Raw genomic sequence first — 19690 nt, forward strand, 5'->3', positions numbered from 1 at the left:
AATTCTCACACATCCCCTTGTTTTCAGTGGAGATTCTAACTACTAGACCATTTGGCAACGGCTTTGGGAAATGATTATTTTTGGAAGTGGTAATGTTTTTGTCGCTATTATAGCCACCGCCAGGAGACAGGCAGGAATGAGGGGGCAGCTAATGCTGCTCTGGATGTGATTTTATAAATTCTAGACATATTTTCTCATCCTCTGTGGGAGGAGGTAGGATAAATTATTGTGAAGAGGGGGTATATGTACATATAAATCTAAACTGATGGATATTATGGGAATTGTTCTATGTCTATTCATGACGCCATAAAAAAATCCAAACTTTGATTTTATAGTAGCTGAAAAATTTATCAAAATGGTTTATAGTGGAAATATTTGACAAAGCGACTAGGTAGCTCATGAAGCACAGTATAATAATAAATAATAATAAAATCTTTATGAGAGCTATCTGGCTAAACGATGTTTTGACTATATTAGAGGTGGGATCTGGGTAACATAATGATAAATCAAGGCAAAGGTCATGAAGAGGCCTGTGACCTACTAACCACTTCTCTTCCTCAGTGATTGTTGGCACAAGATCTAAAGAAAGAACTCCCTCGCTGCCCTGATTCAATGTCACTCTTCTTTTTTCAGCATTTAATGACCCTTGTTCATAAAAGGAAGCCTCACCTGATCCAGGACCTGAGGCCCTGTGTTATCTCATGCCCAGAGCAGGACTAATTCTCGCATGGTGCTGTGCAACAGTGCAACCCCTCAGCAGCTCCGTCAGAGGCAGACTAAACAAAAGCCTGGCCTGGCTTCCCCTGTCCTCTCCGGCAGGCAGAAAAGCTATTAATGAGGATCTATGGCCCAAAGCAGTGGAAGTCCTTAGTCCCCCCAGCCATGTCCATCAGGGTACTTAGCCCCATGCAGTCATTAACTTCTGTTACTAATTGTCAAATTCATTAAACTAATCCTTCCCCCACATCCGGATGTCTCCCGTGGAAATGGATGGAGAGGGCTGAGTTATTAAGATGTCAGCTGTGGAGAAGATTAAGGCCAGCAGACATGCTCCACAAAGAAACGATACGGCCATTAAACTCTATATCAAGGTAGTGTGCGTGATATACTTTGTAATTATATATACATTCATCTTAGTAAGGGAGTGAAAGACTGCTTCAAATGTATTCACAGTCACAGACATGCCTTTGGTAAAGATATGTATCTGCCTCAAAGACAAAAAAAATCAACTACAGAATTCAGCTATGATCTCAGCATTAAAGGTACTAACCCATTCCACATTTTCATTCAGGGTAATATTCAACATTCAAAGCCATTAACAGCAACTAAAGCAATTAGAAAGCCATAAAATATTAAAAATTCAATAATCATATTCATATGGAATACATCAGAACCCTCATTAACTCGCTCTCAATGGCTGTCACAATGAGGTCTTAATTATACACCCTAACAATACAAAGCTCCATTTTGCAAAATGGTAGGTTTCCAAAATGCCCGATTGAGTCTGTTCTGACAGCCAGGAGTCCAGAGCAGGCAGATCTCAACTATTATTGACACCAGGCCACACGTTTCCTTAAAATATCCGCTTTTTATCAAGTCTAAACCTGTTGACACGCTCACTGTATAATATTACTGCCTGGTGTATGCAGCATTCCTGTCTGTGATAGCAGGAAGGTGGGGAAGTCGACAAAGTGGGGAAATTAATTAAAGTGGTTCGAATGACAGTTTGCTCAAGGGCACCAAGGTGCCATTACATGCTCTCCATTGCTGCAATCACACTGTCACATCGTCACCGTGCCTGACCCCAAGACCTCCAATCCCACCCCTCCTCTTCAACATTTCTTTCCCCTCTCTGTGTCTTCTCTTCACCCCTCTCTTCCTGGATCCATCAAGTAAGTGACTGGATGCGACATGGTTTTAATGTTCTCTGCATTAGCTCTGGGCCTGTTCCAGCGTAATGGGATTGTTCTCCCTTGTTCACCTGGAAGGAACATGGGGAGGGGTTGGACCCTGTTGTAGTAGCTCAAATAGATGTCATACAGGAGATGGGGCTCGCTAGGGTCAAGCGGTTGTGTTTAATGTAATGTAGACACAGTCTTGGGGCGTGTTGGGCTGTCCTGACAGCGTAGACATGCCAAACTGACAGGAAGCTTAGTGTGAGCTTAGTAGGAGGAGACACTGCTTATTTGTTGTAAATCAGCTTCCTCATTGTCATTCCAACGAGACTGTTAAACTCCAAGGTGACTCCAAGAGTTGGTAAAGGAGAAATGGGATGCTGAATGGTGCACACAAGGCACAGGATATTCTTAATGATCGTTTAAATTAAGGTACACCCAACATTCACAAAATCATATTCTGCTTATACAGTACATACTGAGTCTCAAACAACAGGTATGGTGTCTGATCCATCAAAACAAACAAAACGGACACGCAGGCTTAGCGAATGTTTTTGTAAAACAAACATCGGCAAAATCTCGTTCTGAAAGGCTTTCAGAGACATTCCCTTCGGTAAATTGGCGGAGCTCTGCATCTAAAACAGCTGTTGAAAGACAGGCTCTTCCTTTGTGTTTGAGGACGGTCTGGCAAGATGACTCAACACGTGTCAGTCTTCAACCATATAGAGTGGTGGAATAAGAAAAACAAAGTTCTCACAAAGCCAGCTGTTCGCAAAGCCAAATGCCCTGAACGGTTCCTGAGATGATGCAGGTCATAGTTACGAGAAGTGTGGAGAGGAAGCAGACGAGGGGAGAGTATTATCCTCTGCTGAGGCCACTGTGCAGGTGTGACCAGGCAACAGAGGATATGACATGAGGCATTGTCTATTTAGCACGATGAGTGAAGGACGCTTATCAGTCGAAAGCCAAAGAAATGTGATGAGTGACAGCGAAGTGTGCACTGATTAGGGTATGGGGAAGAATGAAAAAGAAGCTGTTTTTATCCACGAAGGTACTAATGCTGCTTTTTATGGCTGAGCATGAATTTTTTCAGTTTCCCAGCCTTAAGTTTACACATACCCACACACACACACACACACACACACACACACACACACACACACACACACACACACACACACACACACACACACACACACGCACAGTCTTTAGTCTTGGATAGTGATTCATTTACAATGACAGAGCTGTTTTCAGCAATAGAGCCTGAGCATAAATATGCCATGCCGCACAGCTGGAAAATGTAGAAATTCATCAGGGTTAAAAAGTAGAGAGATTAACGTTTCACGAGTTTCCTCTAAGATATATACGGTTACGTAAACACAGGCCCCGCCAGTCATCAGGCAGGGAGGGAGAGGGCCTTCGCCAAAGCAAGCACAAAGCCCTGGTTTCAGCAGGCCAAGGACAAGGAGGCTTTCCATATCAACACACATGGAAAACTAAATGTCGGGAAGCACCAGTGAGACAGGTTGTTTATCGATGTATGGTATAACCATGAATACTTGCAATTCAAGAAAACAAGTTTAGTCGTTAGTACTTAAAATGCAATACTTTATTTTTTGTAGACCACATTAAATAAACTGTCAGCCTTTAACTTTAAGTTGATTCATGATTTTTTAGGATTTTTAAATAAAACCACTGTGATTTCCTGCAAAAATTAAATTGAACTAAACTAAATATTAAACATATAAGATATTCTCACTTATATCATGAGTGAAGTCCATAAGGTGTATCCATACATACGTAATGTCGATGTATCCACACTGGCCCACGGAGACAAGAAGACAAGAAGACACACACACACACACACACAGCCTAAAATGTAAATGTTTTTCTGGTGAGGTCAGAATCCAGGCTCTTGGCATTTTGGCTCTTCTGCCCTCCGTCTTACATAGTTCCAACAGACGTCATGCTCCCCCAACACACGCGCGCACGCACAAACACACGCACGCACACACACTCCCCAGAGAGAGACCAGAGAAAAATATTGCTGTGATGCTGGTTTAACCCACTCTCCAGACTCCAGACAGTGTTTTTCTACGGCTGGTTATGACTTTAGCTGCGGGAGGTGATGGGGCCTGCCACAAATATTTCTTGAGGGGAATGGTTCACAAAACAAAACATAAAAGCCCTCTTAATTTCTGAGTAGATGAATGGCAGGGAGTTGAAAGACTTGACACAATTCCTCAGCTGTCAGTTCTGAGGCAGACAGAGTTGGGCCTGACTAACTGTTGATACTGGCGCATTTAAAAGGTTTTATTGAATCTCCTCCACAACTTGCGTTTTTCTTACAAGGTTGGATCCTTCATATTTTATGATATCTGGAGAGTAAAAACAACTCGACTGAGTCTGAGGAAGGCATGTAAAGCTTAGATTAGATTTTCAGACAAAGCTAAAAATTTGAGGTTTTTAAAGCAGAGAAGAAATTGTTGAAGATGTAACAATAGATCTCTGATGATGAAGCAGAAATTGATTTGCAAAAGTCATTCAAAGGCATTTTGAAGAAGGCATGCCAAACAATCACAGTGACAAAAAAGAGATAAAAAATATTGTTTGCCAGGACTAGAAAATTATCACAACTTTTTTCTTAATAAAAAACTGAAACAAGGAATCATATGAACACACTTTGTATAATCCTTTACATCAGCGCATAACATTGAAGCAACAGCTCAAATGCAATAACCTTCCGATACAGCTACAATTCATCCAGTATCAAAATAAAACAAAAACAAAAAAAAACACGCACGTTTCTCATTGAACAATGTTCAACAATGTAGTGGTTTGTGCCCTCGGCAAGTCGAGATAAGGCTATCAGCTTCCATCATCGCTAAACAAGATTGAGCAAAGTACATTAAGCAGAAAAATACAAACAAATTACAAAGGCTTGAGGCTTGACTCTTTATCTAATGTTTGTGGGGACTGCTAGCGTCAGTTGGTGGGAAATGGGCCTGCATCTAATAGATCCTGTCCCACCACTTCCACACGGCCCGCGAACAATACACAGTGCCATTATCTCAGAGCTAATGCTATCCTTCCTCATGTGCAAAACAAGTCTGCAATCTCAACCTCACTGCCACTGAGCCGACCAACACAAATACAAGCATCTCAGGACCAAAGGAAAAGATAACAATGGTTATCGCAAAAAGAGGCAACACCGAGAGACAGCTGTTTGAAATCTGTCTGAAATCCACACTTTAACATGCTGTGCTGCATCTTAAAGTTAGGAACTGCAAACTTTGCTGAAACGTAAGAAAACAAAACGGTCACCAAAGTGATTATCCTTTGGTTTGAGGCTGCTTGCGAGCTACTTCCAGTAACACCATTTAGAGGTCTCTCAGCACCACAAACAAGCTTCAACATGCTTGCATTAGCTTTGTTATTGATCTGATCTCCTAAACCCTCGCTGTGACCCCAGAGGTCATGATTTATGTATTAAGCAGCTTTTTAAAGAAATCCATTTTCCTGTTGAGCCCCCAATGTACGTCTAATGCGGCACCATGCCAGTAATCAGAGAAGGGCTGTGTGTTTGATTTTGGGCCCCCCCCCTTTCATAGTTCACACTCCTCCTGAACATCTTGTCTCACAACACCTCAGCTGCCTAATCAATACTACAAAGATACAGAGATTCCTCCGCCTGCCTACCAGCCAGTCTGCCCTCCTCTTCCTTTCTGCTCCATTCTTTCTATTATGTCTCAGTCCTTTTCCCTTCTTTCCTCACAGCAGGATGCACCTCCATCAGGGAACTTGCAACAAGGCAGTGCCAGGCTTCTGAAGGGTCCGGATGAAAGTGCGACGACAGCACAATGGAGACAGAGATGTAGAAGAGAGAAGGAAGGAGTGAGGGAGCGGGAAAGAGGAATGAGACAGATTGTTTGGACTTGTGGACAGGCTGCTTCTGCGATCCCAGAGGGCCCCACTCTTGTCTGCTGATGTCGATAATGGCGCGGCAGTAGTTACTGAGGACGAGGGGGGAATGTCTATGTAACAATGGTCAGGAGAAACGGGGAATAGGGGGAGAGTGTGCGCAAGTTTAGGAGAAAGATTAGCTCACTAAAAACAAGGTGTTCTAACACACACCAATGGAACAGAATGTTTCATCTACAAAGGCCAAAGGTCTCAATGCGCCTTCCCAGGACTTTTCTCAGACATCTTAAAAAAAAAAAAAAACAACAACAACAAAAAATACACACACACACACACACACACACATATACTGGCTTGTTAAAAAAAAAAAAAGGGGGAAAGCTGGATCTTAACTGAACTGTCTTATAAAAATAATTAATTAATTAAAAACATGTTTCTGAAAAGTCGAATGCATTAGAGGACAGGAAATTGGATTTGAAAGTAACATTTCCATCGTTCTCAAAGCAGGGTCTCAGTATGACAGAGATGTCACAGCGCTGCTAATTAGAGCTGGCAGAATAGAACATGTGCATAGATATCATCTATTGTTCCTCATCACTCTAATGAGCTTAAATGTCTTTGTCTTTATTCATCAGCTCAAAGGTTGCAGAGTTGCTGCAATAGAGTCATTTTCTTTTTATAAAGTATCTATTACCATATCAAGTGACTGAAGCTACAATTACGCCTTTCCAAAACTCAGTGCCATATAGGTTGTTCTATTTCTGAAGGATCTTTGTGTTGTAAAATGGAATTAACTACTCATAATTCAAAACATCTACTTGTGGCTGAGGGTGACAAATAAAGTGCATATGGATTGTAGTGAAAGGACTACAGTGCTGAAAGAGAGGCAGAGGTGTGCACGGATGACAGCGATAGACCTGTTATCATGTAGCACAGGCCTGTTTTGACCTGACCTTGAACACACAAGCACGTACGCACACACACACAAACACACACACACACACACAAGCTGGGTCACAGGGAATAAAGAGCCACTGTGTCAGGTCACAGAGCACAGAGAGAAGGATAAAGGAATTGAGGGATGTGATATGACTAATATGAGGGGTTTTGCAGGCCTTTGGGGGAACTGGCTTTACAGCCAGGGGTGACTGACACTGTTGATCTGTATCACACATGAGAGCGGATCACAGCAGAGGGGAGCAGAGTAGCCACACAATGAAGTATGGACACACTACCTATGAAATCCACAAAAAAGCACACTTTTACAGGAGTTGGATTTTAATTCTTAGCAATAAATACAAATGTTGCGCTTACAGAAAAACATCTTTATGTAAACTTTATATTCTAGTGTCGTTTGAAAGCATTGTTGAGAATGAAAAGATGTCATTTCTGTGAAAATGCATTCTCAGCTGTATATACGTAAAAGTGCTCCACCAAAACTTATTTCTCCCCCTCAAAGAGCAGGTTCAAAGATCAGCACCTAGCAGGATGGGCTTGCATGCATGTTGATCGGGTTACACACTTCAAAGAAGCACAGCTATACACAGCCAGCGATGAGAGCAAAGGGGGCCAAGGATAGGGCCACATTGTCATTCTGCTATTATCAGTACTGCCAGGGAATGGATAGCTCATTTTTTCTATTACAATCGGGCTTTTTTCCCCCTCTGTCAACAAAGGTTCTGAAGAATATGATCTCTTCCTTTGAATCTTTCGAATGGCTTCAAACATTCTTAGAGGCCAGTCTGTATAGATTATGTTTGGTTTGTCAGCAAACGGGAACGATCCATAGATGGCACTGTTGGCTCATGCTACGAGTCAGACACTAGCACTGCAAAACGGGGAGGAGGAAGAGAAGAGAATCCACTTAAAACTCATCAACTTTGGATCTGAGGAAAAAAAATCTTTCATCTATGCTCAAGTGTCATTTGCCAAATATAATCTTGTAACTTCTAATTAATTCAAACTGTGAGAAAGAATCTTTCAAAATATCACACTTTCCAAAACAGAACACATTTTTTCATGCTAAAACTGTTCTTTTCCAGCAATAGTGATTTAACAGCTCATTATCAAAAGCTGTGTTTTTTTCCCCCTCCTTTTACTCCCCCCTCCATCAATTCCTTCACTCATCAACAACACTAAAAAGTTTATGGTCAAAGAAATATGTTTTTTTGTCTATTTTTTTAGAAATAAAGAAAAAAGAAACAAACTGAAGATCTACTCAACTTGATGGAACGTAACAGAATTTCTAAGACGATATTTGAGATGACACGAGAGAGTTTGGGAAGTTTAAAAATACACTTCAAGTTAAATAACTTACTATTTCAATACAGTACATAATGTGGAACTGTGGTACAAGTTAGTCACTCATTGAAAAATTAACTTTCGAGAGCACTAACTTGAAATTTGAGATTAAAAGATTGTATTCTTATGGTTGCCATAACTTTACGGATGAGAGGAAACCTGTTGTTTATGGTCCAGGTCTGCTGATGACAGAGGAGTGTGAGGGGTGCGCTGGGTGACCAGTGGAGGTCTCCCAGCCTGGGAGGGCCTCATTGGAGTCAAACTGCCCTGATCTATGGCCTGTCGGACTGGCGAGGTCAGACGAAAAAAACCCTGGAAATGGGAAATTAGCAGCCCTATGCAATTAGAGCCCTGACCACAGGCAGAGTGGGCATACTGCATCACATTCCACAACGCTGTCCACTACTTGACTCACAAAAGAGGTAAATACTGAGCTGTGTGGATGTGGTTGTACTAATAAGATCAAAAGCTCCAAAAATCAAGAACTTGCCCATGTAGCTGCATGTGAAAAGATTTCTACTGGACACGGCAAAGGAAGTAAGGAAGTAAGGTGAAAATGCCTTCAGGCGGACTGGCCCCTGCCACTAAGGCAGTGTAGGGCCTTAAAGGAGTCAGATGAACATGTCTCCACACATACCTGCACAACGATTCACGCATACCTCTGTCATATACACCACATAAAGCAGAATCCCATTTCAACAACAAAGTCCCATCCAGCATCCCATAAGAAGTGCTTAAATGTTGATGCTGCCAGCTAAAATAAGAGGTTGTGTGGGGATAAAGTGTTACACAGGATCAATCCCACACGGTGTTTGTGCTGACAGCAGGGAGAGCCTTTGCTCCTGTTGAAGCGTGTGTCCATGTAGCCTCCTCATGGCTGCAGGCGGTCAGGTAGGCAAGCAGTGCCAGCAGTGTTCTAAACACACATGCAGTTATCTCAAACCTGTCAGTCAGCCACCCCGTACCTGGTTGGACCACCAAGGCCTCATACATAATTTGCCATCAAATGAATATTTTCTCAGAGTCCTGTCAAAAGTGGTATTTGATGAAATATTAATTTGGTGATTAATCTTTGCATCTGATCTTCTGTCAAGTGAGATAAAAAAAAGAATGGAATTTTTCCTGTGAAGCCATTGTTCAAGGGCACCTCTCTCCAACTTTGCCCATAAAACATTGATTAAGTGATCCAACAGCCACACTATTATTCCAGAGTAAAATAAAAGGAAAACATACCTTATTTTCAAAGGAAAAATTAAAATATGCTAAATCAGGCAGGCTAAAAGCACTATATGGGCTTTTTAGTCTCCCTGGCAGTTTGCAATAGGAACTAAGAACCGACTAGAAAGTTCAACTTCAATTTCTCTTTGGGAATTAAGGAAGCGCAAAAGCAACACTATGTGGATTTTTATTAGAAAACAGCTGAAAAGTCAGCACTCATTACAGTATAGAGTGCTTTAGTACACCCGGCATGAAAAGGAAACATTAAAAAAGCCTTTTTAGGAAAAGGACTTTCATATTGTAGCAAGACAATAACAAACCACATAATCATCATGTATTACAACAATATGACTCCACTGTAAAAGAGTTTGGGTGCCTGCAGTGTAGACCTGTCATCCACTGAAAACACTCAGCAGATTATAAAACACTAAACTACAACCAAAACTGTCAAGCAGTAGAAATCTTACTTCAAGCAAGTAAGCATTTTACACAGTTACCTTAATGTCTTTGGAAGTTGCACTCTACAGATAAATCAAGAAAATGAAACAATATTTTTGTGTGTGGAAATAAAATGTCATGGGCTCCTAAAGTATTAAGGCCTCTTGGCCGGAGGACATGGATTGAAAATGCACATCCGGGGTAATAAACTCTTCTGGCACAGATGCCTACCTTCACAAGGTGCAGCAGCTGATAAAGGTCCTCTACCTCATCTCCCTCTGTCTCTCTGTAGTTTCTGCTAGTGTCCAGGCTGGATCCCTGGATGGTGCGTCTATATAGAGGTAAGTCCATGGCATCGGCATACAGTTCTATAGCCTGGTGGCCCACCGTCTGGTACATGTAGCTGTCCAATTCATCTAATGCACGAAGGAAAATGAGTTACAACCTGTGCCTGATGAGAGCCTTAATCGTGTCTGACAAAAGGGATTTCACTGGATTATGCACAAGAAGTGATGGTGCAATTCCCTGAGAAATAACTGACATTAAATATCTACCTCTACAGCTCTACAATTAATGAATACTATATTAAAAATGATCTGACTATATGTTTTTATTAATACAATGCATTGTATATTCAAGATACCACACGTTAAAGAAATAATTTTTTAAATGAAAGTAATTTAAAACAAAAGTCTGAACAAACTTAACTGAAAGTTTCAAGTTTCATCATTTTTGCAGCAGTGACCTAAAAACTTGTCCCGGTGCCTCAGAGGTCACAGGTGCAACTTCCAGATGGACACAGTAAATTTGGATTGGTGAAGTGAAAGAGCAGCACTTGCACCTTCCTCATTAACACCACTTATATGCACTTCAAAAAGGCCCTTAAACCCTAACTGCTCCAGAGGAGCTGCTCAGCAGCCAATATAATCCTGTGCCACTCGGTCAGGCTTGTACTGGGCCGCTTCCAGGTGTTAATAAGAAACTATGAAAACATGCACTAGGGATGCATGAGACTGGAGAGTGAAAAGCAAAAACTAGAAATGCGCAAAATTCAGTAACTAAGCAACTGATTTTTAGTTCCGTGTTGCTACATATATACAAGTGTGGCTCCTCACACATGCACATAGGCAAGAGAGTGACACGTACTATAGTTTATAATCAAAGTTCAAGTTAGTTACAGTTATAACAAACTCTTCCATTTTAGCTTAAAAGGTGAAGCAGACTTGGATAGTTGGGAAATGGCACTATAGCTTAGTGTATGAATACAACTGAACTGAACTAAACTGGAAAACAATCCCAACAACTCAGGCCACTTATCATAGTTAGGCCAACATCTTAAATTATACCAGACAGATAGAAACCAAAGATTTCCTTTGGGAAAGCACTCAGTGTGAGTATGGAGGAAAAACTCCTTTTTAACCTCAAGAGACCTCCGGCAGACTTAGGGAGGGCAGGCATCTATGCGAACCAACTGCAAGATCTGGGCAACTCCAAACCATACAGAGCACCCGCTCCAGTATTTCAATCACTAAAAATAGAGAATACTTTTCCAGAGCCCCATTTAGTGATATTAGCAAATATCAATAAAAGTAAAGTTCATGAAGTTGTTCTTCCTCATGAAAAGTTCTTCCTCAGTAAATTTTAATTCCTCAGGATTAACGTGTTCAAAAATACAGGAAGTATCAATTTTAGACAATAATGCTGTAGTGTAGGCTATACTGGACAAGGAAGAATAACTGTAAAACACAGGGGAGAAGTTTAATTAGAGATACATAATTTTAAGTAAGTTTACAACAAAGAAAATTAAGTCCCATTATTGAGAAGAATTTTAGTTAAGTACTAGAGAGAGCTTTGCTGTTGCATTAGATAAATAGAACCTGTTAATCTGCAATTGGACATGTTGTTTCTCTTCACATTTCTTTCAGTTATACAGATTAATGTGTTGGCATTAGACACAAAATACATATTATATGGGCATACACTATAGTGTGAATAGGGAATTCTTGTAAATGTATTTAATCATTAACTTACTTTTGAAACTATTCAAATATTTTTGGCCTACTTAGCATTCCATAAATGACTCTGGTTATTTTAAACACTAATATTTGAATATTTCATTTGTTAAAACATCAAATCAGATCAAATATATGTAAGGACACAGCACACAAACATGCAGTTCAAAAGTGAAATGATCAAATATTTAATTTATGTACAGTTATTGGGAACGGAAGTGCAGCTGGTTGGCCCATATAGCAAAGCCAGCTCCAGCCAGCTGCTGGGGCTTACAGGTTAATCCCAGGAGCACGTTTTACTCACCTGTGTGAGCAGGGCGCAGGTTGGCCAGAGCTACGATCCGGTGCCCAGCAGCAACACACTGCATCATGTTGTAGCAGCTGTCTTTGCCCCCACTGGAACACAACATAATAAACAGACACAGAGGCTAAGCTGACACACACATTATCATGGGTGCAAAGTTTAGCAATGTGGGAATGTGGTGCACCATATTTAATATCCAGGGTTGGAACACAAGGTTGTGGATGTACCGGGTGAGTTCTGGTGCACTACTCTCACAGCATGTTACAGCCACTCTATGCCACTCTTTCATTCGTCTTCAAACCCTTAGGCAATAATTCTACACCTGCATGGGTGTCATATTCTTGGTTTGAATTAACTCATATAGATACATCAGCATCCGTAGCTTACTGCTCTGCAAGCACAAATCATCAGTGACAGACCTGTGTGACGGTTAAAGCGGCAAGCTGCGATTACCTTATTAACGCAACCACTTTCATCCTGTTAGATTTCGTTTTTGAGCCTAAAAGCACCACAAGTATTGACTACAATGTGATAACACCGCTTAGCAACCGGCGAGCGTACACAAAAACATGTGGAAGCCAGACTTCCGGGTTGTTAAAGGACCCTCGTCATTCGACTGAGGTGCCCTCTAATGTGCCTGACAGAAAATCCGTAACACCGCTCTCTTTCTTACTTACATTATTGAAATGTAAGGTTTGTTAACAGTTGCTCCTTAATAATTCAAATCTTTAAAAGGAAAAGGAAGTATAACGGTAGTTGTTCAACCAATAGTGGATAAAAGATATTACACTGAAAGACACCAAGAAAAGAAAAAATAAATAAATAAATAAATAAATAAATAGATGTTATTTATGTGCTTAAAGTGCTTAAAAGAGGGTAGTGCTGAGGGATATTACCAAGCCTGTTGGTCAAAGGTTTATACTCTGTATGTTCAGTTAGTGCTGCATATTCCCATCACAGTGCAAAGACATGCAGCAAAGACTTACTGTTTCACTGTGTTAGGTGCTTCCAGGGTGTACATAAGTTACAAAGAAAGAGTGTGTGTGTTTTTTAAACATATGTGCAATGGTATATTATATATATATAAAAAAACGAGTTTGACACGTCTACTTTTTTAAAGATATAGCTGAAAAAACATTAAAAAAAGGTTTATTTACACTGTTGCTACTGCTTGCTGTATTATAACGTAATCAAAGTGGATAGGCACTGCAACTCTATTGACACGCATCCTTTGCCTCTTGTGTCTCAAGAGAGGGCCTAAAGTCCATGCACTGGTATTCACACACAGGTTGCGCTTTCCTCTGAGGGAGCCCTATTTTGCTCAGAGGAAAGCCTTTGATGCTCCTTTTGCTCTCTGTTGTTGTGCCAGAGCAGAATAATTGCACTGCTTTTGTGTGCTTCCCTCACCTTCTACCCTTAAGCAGGCCAAAGGCAACTGATTCTGTCTGAGTGTACAAAATTGAGAGAGACGTCTCTTCATCCCCTTGCTTTTTTTTTACTAGGTTCCCTCTTTTGTTTTTGTTTTTGTTTGGCTGTATTCATCCTGAATATATAGCAAAATCTACAACCTGCAGATGAGCTTCGTTTATGTTGGGGTGCAGACAGTATAGGCTGAATGGAAGGATTTGTTTTCTAATGGAGTAATATTTTCTTATGATATGTTCATTCGATTGTTTTGGTTTTTTCCCTCTATATTACATAAGATGATAAAAGATGTAATATTTGGTCACTTAATTTTTTGTAATTTCTTTCCTTGTCCTTTATTTATTTATAACAATAAAAAGAATTGAGTTGTATTCAAGATATAATATAGCTGAGCAAGTTACTCAGTCCCCAGTCTAGTGTACCAAAAATATGCACAACAAACAAGTGCCTGTATATCTGTAGAATTAATATTTCAATATTTTGATCTTATAGGAAATTTCAGTTGAAAGGATGAGTGATATGGTTTTAAAAAATGTTCCTTTGACATGTTTGTTTGAAAAATGTCCTCCTCCTGGCCTCCTGGAGAGCCAGTCACATCCTTCTGAGTCTGGTTGTCCTTCAGTTTTGTAAACTCATTAATACATCACCTGTGTTTTCCAATTGTGCGGGTTATATTTAATATTAAAAGTTCTCAGCCTGTGGTAATTTCCATTAAAGCCCATAACATAGGACTAATGCAAATTTTGTCGCTTATCACTTTTAATTTATGTCGTTTATTACCTAGACAAATAAAGAGGTGTGTTGTTCATGTTTTATTTGTGGCAGCATTTTGCTGACGTAAAAGAGCATTTTATGTCCATATTGTTGGTGTGATGGGGATAAAAAGTGTTGATGGATGGCCCAACTGAGACACAGCCAATGGACGTGAATATGAGACGCATAAATATGAAAGCAAGGCAGCAGGAATCAAATGACACCCTTGGCCTTTTCTTAAAGGAGCATGTGCATATGACAGGTGATTTACACAGACACACAAACTAATTTTTGTCGCACAAGGACACAAAAACTTTGGGTGTAATGAGAAACTAAGGCCTCAAATCACAGGACAATAAATTGAGTGTCAGAACAGGCCAGCCAAGGTTGCAGGCTGAGTGGCCAGAATACAAACACACAAACACACTTGTGCACCACATCATGTATGGAAGCAGAGAATGCTTTTTTTTTTTTTTTTTGAATAACAGTTGCTGTAATGCTTGCAGGATATTTATGCATTACATTGAAAATAAAGAAAATAAATAAATTGTACATAGTAAATAGTAGTACATTATATTTATCGATAAAATATTAAGTTGAAAGGTAAAAATGTAAGTAAATGTAATGTAAGATTAGATCTTACCAGTAAATGTTAACTCTAAAGAGAAAATTGGTTTTACTGCTGACAAAAAACACAAGGTTGTACAACTTGTGAATAAATGTGCATGTAAGTGCCATGATAGCAATAAAAGGAAACAATAAGATGCAATAAAATACCTAAAAAAAAAAAAATAATTTATCACACAATATAACAGTTATTGTAATCATTTATACTCTGTATTTTTCAGATGTAGCGCAAAAATACTGGATTCACATGCTGTTGACATCTAAAATTAATTTTAAAATGACATATAAATTCTGTTATGTGAACAAGTATTTACAACACATCCAAAGTACATTCATCTGAGGGCCATGTTTTGTTTTGTTTTGTTCAGTTGGTTTTATATCAGGGTTGACTCTTTTTAAAGAGAAATTAAATATTGGGACAATTAACAAAACCTGTACTAATGACCTTAAAACAGCCTTAATTTTAGGTTCATTTTTTTAGAGGCCTTTAATAAAATAAAACCGTGTGAGCAATGTTTGGCATCGTTCTTCTCAAAGACAACTTTCTGTTTCAGCTCAAGAAAATCGACTTCTCTGTTCTGACTCTACACCAAACATAAATTGGATGTGAATGTTACTGTAATTTGGAATTAAGTTTCAACTAAGCCACAAACAAAGTAGGGCACAAATGAAGCTATTTGCTTGAAACATCCAGTTTCCTCACGTTATTCTAAACTTTTGTGAATTAACAACTACCCAAATGTCAGAGATTTATTTAAGTCACGTTTTAAAGTACTGGTAAATTTGCTCTCAAGTGAGCAATGGTTGAAAGCAGTCCTGTGTATTCTTAACTCTACACCACTCTGGTGTTGTCTCCATCAGGGGCTCATTTTCCAAAGAACTATCAACATAATGATACCTCTTTAGGGCCTAACCACATCCAAATCAGTTAGTAAACAACCCAAACGGGGATCTGTACACATTTTTACAGACAATTAACTGTTATCACGAGGGGCCCAAATGGATTAGTAGGCTCATTAATGTCTGAGGCTAATCGGTCCTTGATTGGAAATGCGAGAGAATGTGAAAAAAAAAAGTCACGGTTTGATCCAAATCGTGTTTGATCATGACATTGTCCTGAACAACCCCCCTCCTCCAGTCTGCAAACGCTAATTGAGTTTTCCCCCCAAGTCTCCCAATGAAAATTTAGCTGTTACCCCTGTTCCATTTGGTTTCTACATGACATAAAGCATTAAAATGGTTGAAACATGTTTTGCCCAATAAGATGCTGCACTTTTGTGAGCGATCCAAGATCATTTTGCTTAGAGCTGTTATTCGGTCTTCAAAATAATAAACATCTTTGCGCAGAAAAGTGGCTTTCACAGGCGTTTAAAGTGGTGCTTTTATCTCATATCTCAACTCAACCTGAATGCAGTAATATGTATATAATGCTTCACAGAACAAAAAAAAATAAAAAAAAAATAATGACAGTTATACTCCTAAGAACCTTTACTGCGTTTTTAAGGATCATTTAGCAGCAACAGAACTGCAAGTTCAGAAATTTGCTGTTATATCTTCACAGTTTATATTTTTATTATTATTATTAAACAAGACAACATGGCTAATGTGGCCTTTATTTGGGGCATAATGATGCTTTCAGTTAGATGGTAATGTTTTGTAATGGCATGGTGATTTTTAGTAATGTTTACCTTGTTCAGCGTGTTAGTCTAGCTTCTTGAAACATGAATTCCTAATTAGCACTGAATACATACCAAAGGAGCATTGTTAAAGACTAATAAATAGTGAACCCTGAAATCACAGCTCTCTTGTTAGGCCTCTACATTTATCATCATTATTGATCTGGGTAGGCTATTTAAAAATAGACATTATACTTGAGTCTGGATGTATTTTTGTATTAATCAAGGGTTAAAAGTAGATGAAAAAAAAAATCACTATCCCCTGATCCATGCAGCCCTGTAGAAATGGAAACTTTCCAATAGCCAAACCAGCCAACCATCCCTAAGTACAAATGTAATTTCCTGAATATTTCTCCTTGATTTGAAATCGTCTTGCCCTACTTATAGCATCCTAGAGTCAAATTATGGCTTCAGTGGTTGAAACTTGTGAAGCTTCAGCCAAAAGGATGTGGCCCATTTAAGTATACCACCATTCAACTAATTTTGAAGCAGCCAAAGCAAACTGCACATGCTGCTATCACCTGACTCTAATGCTGCCTGGCAATGGTCTGCATATGGGATCTTCAGCCTAATGGTTCACAGAAACTATCTCCTCCTAGAAATCAAAACCAGGGGACATCAAACCTTAAAGCTGTGCCATACAAATCCAATATGGATATCCTGAAACAACAAACAAACAGATAAATATACTGTTTTTCTGTCCTTATGTTATATATCGAGGTGAGCAAAACATATAAATTCTGTTTTTGTTGCTGGCCGGTGTGTTACTTAAATACTAAACTGTGGATGGGATGCTATAATTAGCTAGTCTGCTCTCTGATATACAATCCTCAGACAGTTTTCATCTCAGTCGACAAACATAATCCTAATCCAGGAAATATCCTGCAATCAGAGTATTGGAGTTGACATCAGAGGTAGCCACAGAGGCGATTCCCACACACTCCTCCCATAGCTTCAAAGGTCTTCCTGGGCCTGTTATGGGTTTCCCTCGTGATGAAGTGTGACACTCCACAAACACAAAAGCCCCAGCCCTCTCGTGGGTCTGCTTTGCTTTTCTTGGATCACTCCAGTCAGGCCAATGCCAAGTCAACTTGGCGGTTGTCAAAACTGGCCTCATATCTCTGTGGAGTGTGCGTGGTGCCTTGTGCTGTCTGCATGTATGCGTGTGGTTATGTGTTGAGTGTGAGTAGATAGCTTGTCACAGTGGCAGGGCCTAGTTTGCATGTCTGTGTGTGGTTATGCGTGTTTGCTTCCACCTTGAAATGATGTAATGTGCAATCAAAACCACCTCTAGGATTGCAGTGGGAGTTGCTGGTTTTCCAAATAACTCCATAAGACTAGTCCTTGAAGGCAAATTTTCTTTTGGCTTTTCTTACATTAGAAAAATCAAATATAACTACAAAAAAATACACAGACAAAATATTAAGCGGTTCATTTTTATCTCAAAATAATATTCTATTGTTTAATGTTGGAAGAAAATGTTTGGCATAGAATAAGAATGGTGTTAGTGGAAGGCATCATGGAGAAAACATCTTTAAAAAAATTGGGAAAAATTATAGAAATTAACAGGATACTCCAAAACAGTTTCATTGGAATAGATGGTTTAATATTTCTGCACATTGTTGCTCAAGCTCTCATAAAAAGCTACAAATGATGGAGGCTTTTACCTCTATATGTTATTAAATTCAAGTGTTCACTTAGCTTTTCTGCACTATGAAGAGTAGCTAAATGTATTCAATAAAGACATAAAAATATGAAAAATGTGTGTGTTCATAAATGAATGTGTTTAAAAACACCCCTCATGCTTGCCGGTTGCCTTTCCTTTACATTTTGTTGTCTTACCTTTCAGCAAATTTCTCTCTGCTCTCCTTCCATTTCCCTCTGTCCTGCTCCCATTCTTTAAACTGTTCCCACATTTTCATTCATCCACCACCCACCTTTCTTCCTTGCAGTAAGATGTCATTCGTGCTGAATGGCTGGCCTCAGCAAAGTCAGACCAGGAAACTCGCTGCCAGAACACAGCGAGCTCTGATCTGCCATTTGTCTTGTGGTTTTGAGTCTAGGATATTTGTCTAACCTGCTGTCCAATGTCAACACTCACTCTAAATACCCTCACTGCTGCATGAAGTGGACTTCCTTAGGGAGGATAAGGATTAATGTTTGGTTGGAGATGAAATTGAGAGGGAAGAAGAAGAGAAAAGAAGACAGAGAGGACTACTACTGAGAAAAGAGGCTCATCAAATCGAGGACTGAAATGTATGGCAGATGACAAGAAGAGCCATACCACTCAATCAATCTGCAGATAAAAAAGTTTCTGAATAAAAACAAAACCTGTTATATAGTAGTAGCTTGAATTTTCTTTGTTTTTTCTCCATTTCTCAGACACCCTGTGTACACAGGGGGTTAACCAATTTAAAGCCATGACAGACTGAGTGTAAAAAATAGCCTCCGATCATTCAGAACCATTTCTAAACCTGCGACTAACCATAAATAACAAACAAAATCCAAGGCCTCCCTCCAGCATTAACGCCAGCATCACCAGATGAGAAACTGTCGGCTAGATAGGAGATGACCTCAAGTTTACAGCCTAAAACCTGTTGATCCTGAGCGATTGATTGTCACCCGTAAGCAAGAGCCAGCGCCTCCATCAACCACCATCTCAGCAGGAACAAGATGAATTCTAGCAGCGATTCTGCCATGAGAGGCACATCAGTGGCCTGTGCCTTTTCTTTTACGAGGAGAATTCCATACACTGGGCCCAATATTCCTGGTTACTGGAGTCTGGTGATTAAAGTGTATAAAAAAGGGGGCAGGCCCACTAAAAGGCAGTGATTTAGTGAGCTGTCACCCCAGTTCAGATGGGGCAACAAGTTCAAATCCTCGCAGGAGGGTTGTAATGAAAATGAAACAAGGAATGAGACAGTGTTAGAGGGGAGAGGTTGAATGGCTCGAGGGTTGAAGGGTTAAGGAGTCTGAGGTGTTGGTAGGAGACATGCGGCCATCTGGAGGCTACTCCTGAGCAACAATGAATACTTGCGTATGCAGGTTAACTTCAGTAACATAGTTAAAGTTTACGATAGGATCAAATATATATATATATTTTTGCAACATTTTCACTGA

At 39.8% G+C, this 19690-nt stretch overlaps 1 protein-coding gene across 2 annotated transcripts in view; it reads right to left on the minus strand.

Annotated features, from left to right (window-relative positions):
• dph6 (diphthamine biosynthesis 6) overlaps positions 1-12679 on the minus strand; it is a 58338-nt gene extending 45659 nt beyond the window's left edge. For both annotated transcript variants that reach the window (XM_080871768.1, XM_080871767.1), the window contains exons 1-3: positions 12543-12679; positions 12090-12181; positions 10005-10189 (exon numbers count right to left, since the gene is read on the minus strand). In XM_080871768.1, the coding sequence (XP_080727894.1) occupies positions 10005-10189; positions 12090-12181; positions 12543-12565 (300 nt within the window). In that variant the 5' untranslated portion in view covers positions 12566-12679. The remainder of the gene's footprint in view (positions 1-10004; positions 10190-12089; positions 12182-12542) is intronic.
• Between the last annotated feature and the right edge of the window lie 7011 nt (positions 12680-19690).

This window comes from Rhamphochromis sp. 'chilingali', assembly GCF_963969265.1.
Source record: "Rhamphochromis sp. 'chilingali' genome assembly, chromosome: 21".
Classification (NCBI taxonomy): domain Eukaryota; kingdom Metazoa; phylum Chordata; class Actinopteri; order Cichliformes; family Cichlidae; genus Rhamphochromis; species Rhamphochromis sp. 'chilingali'.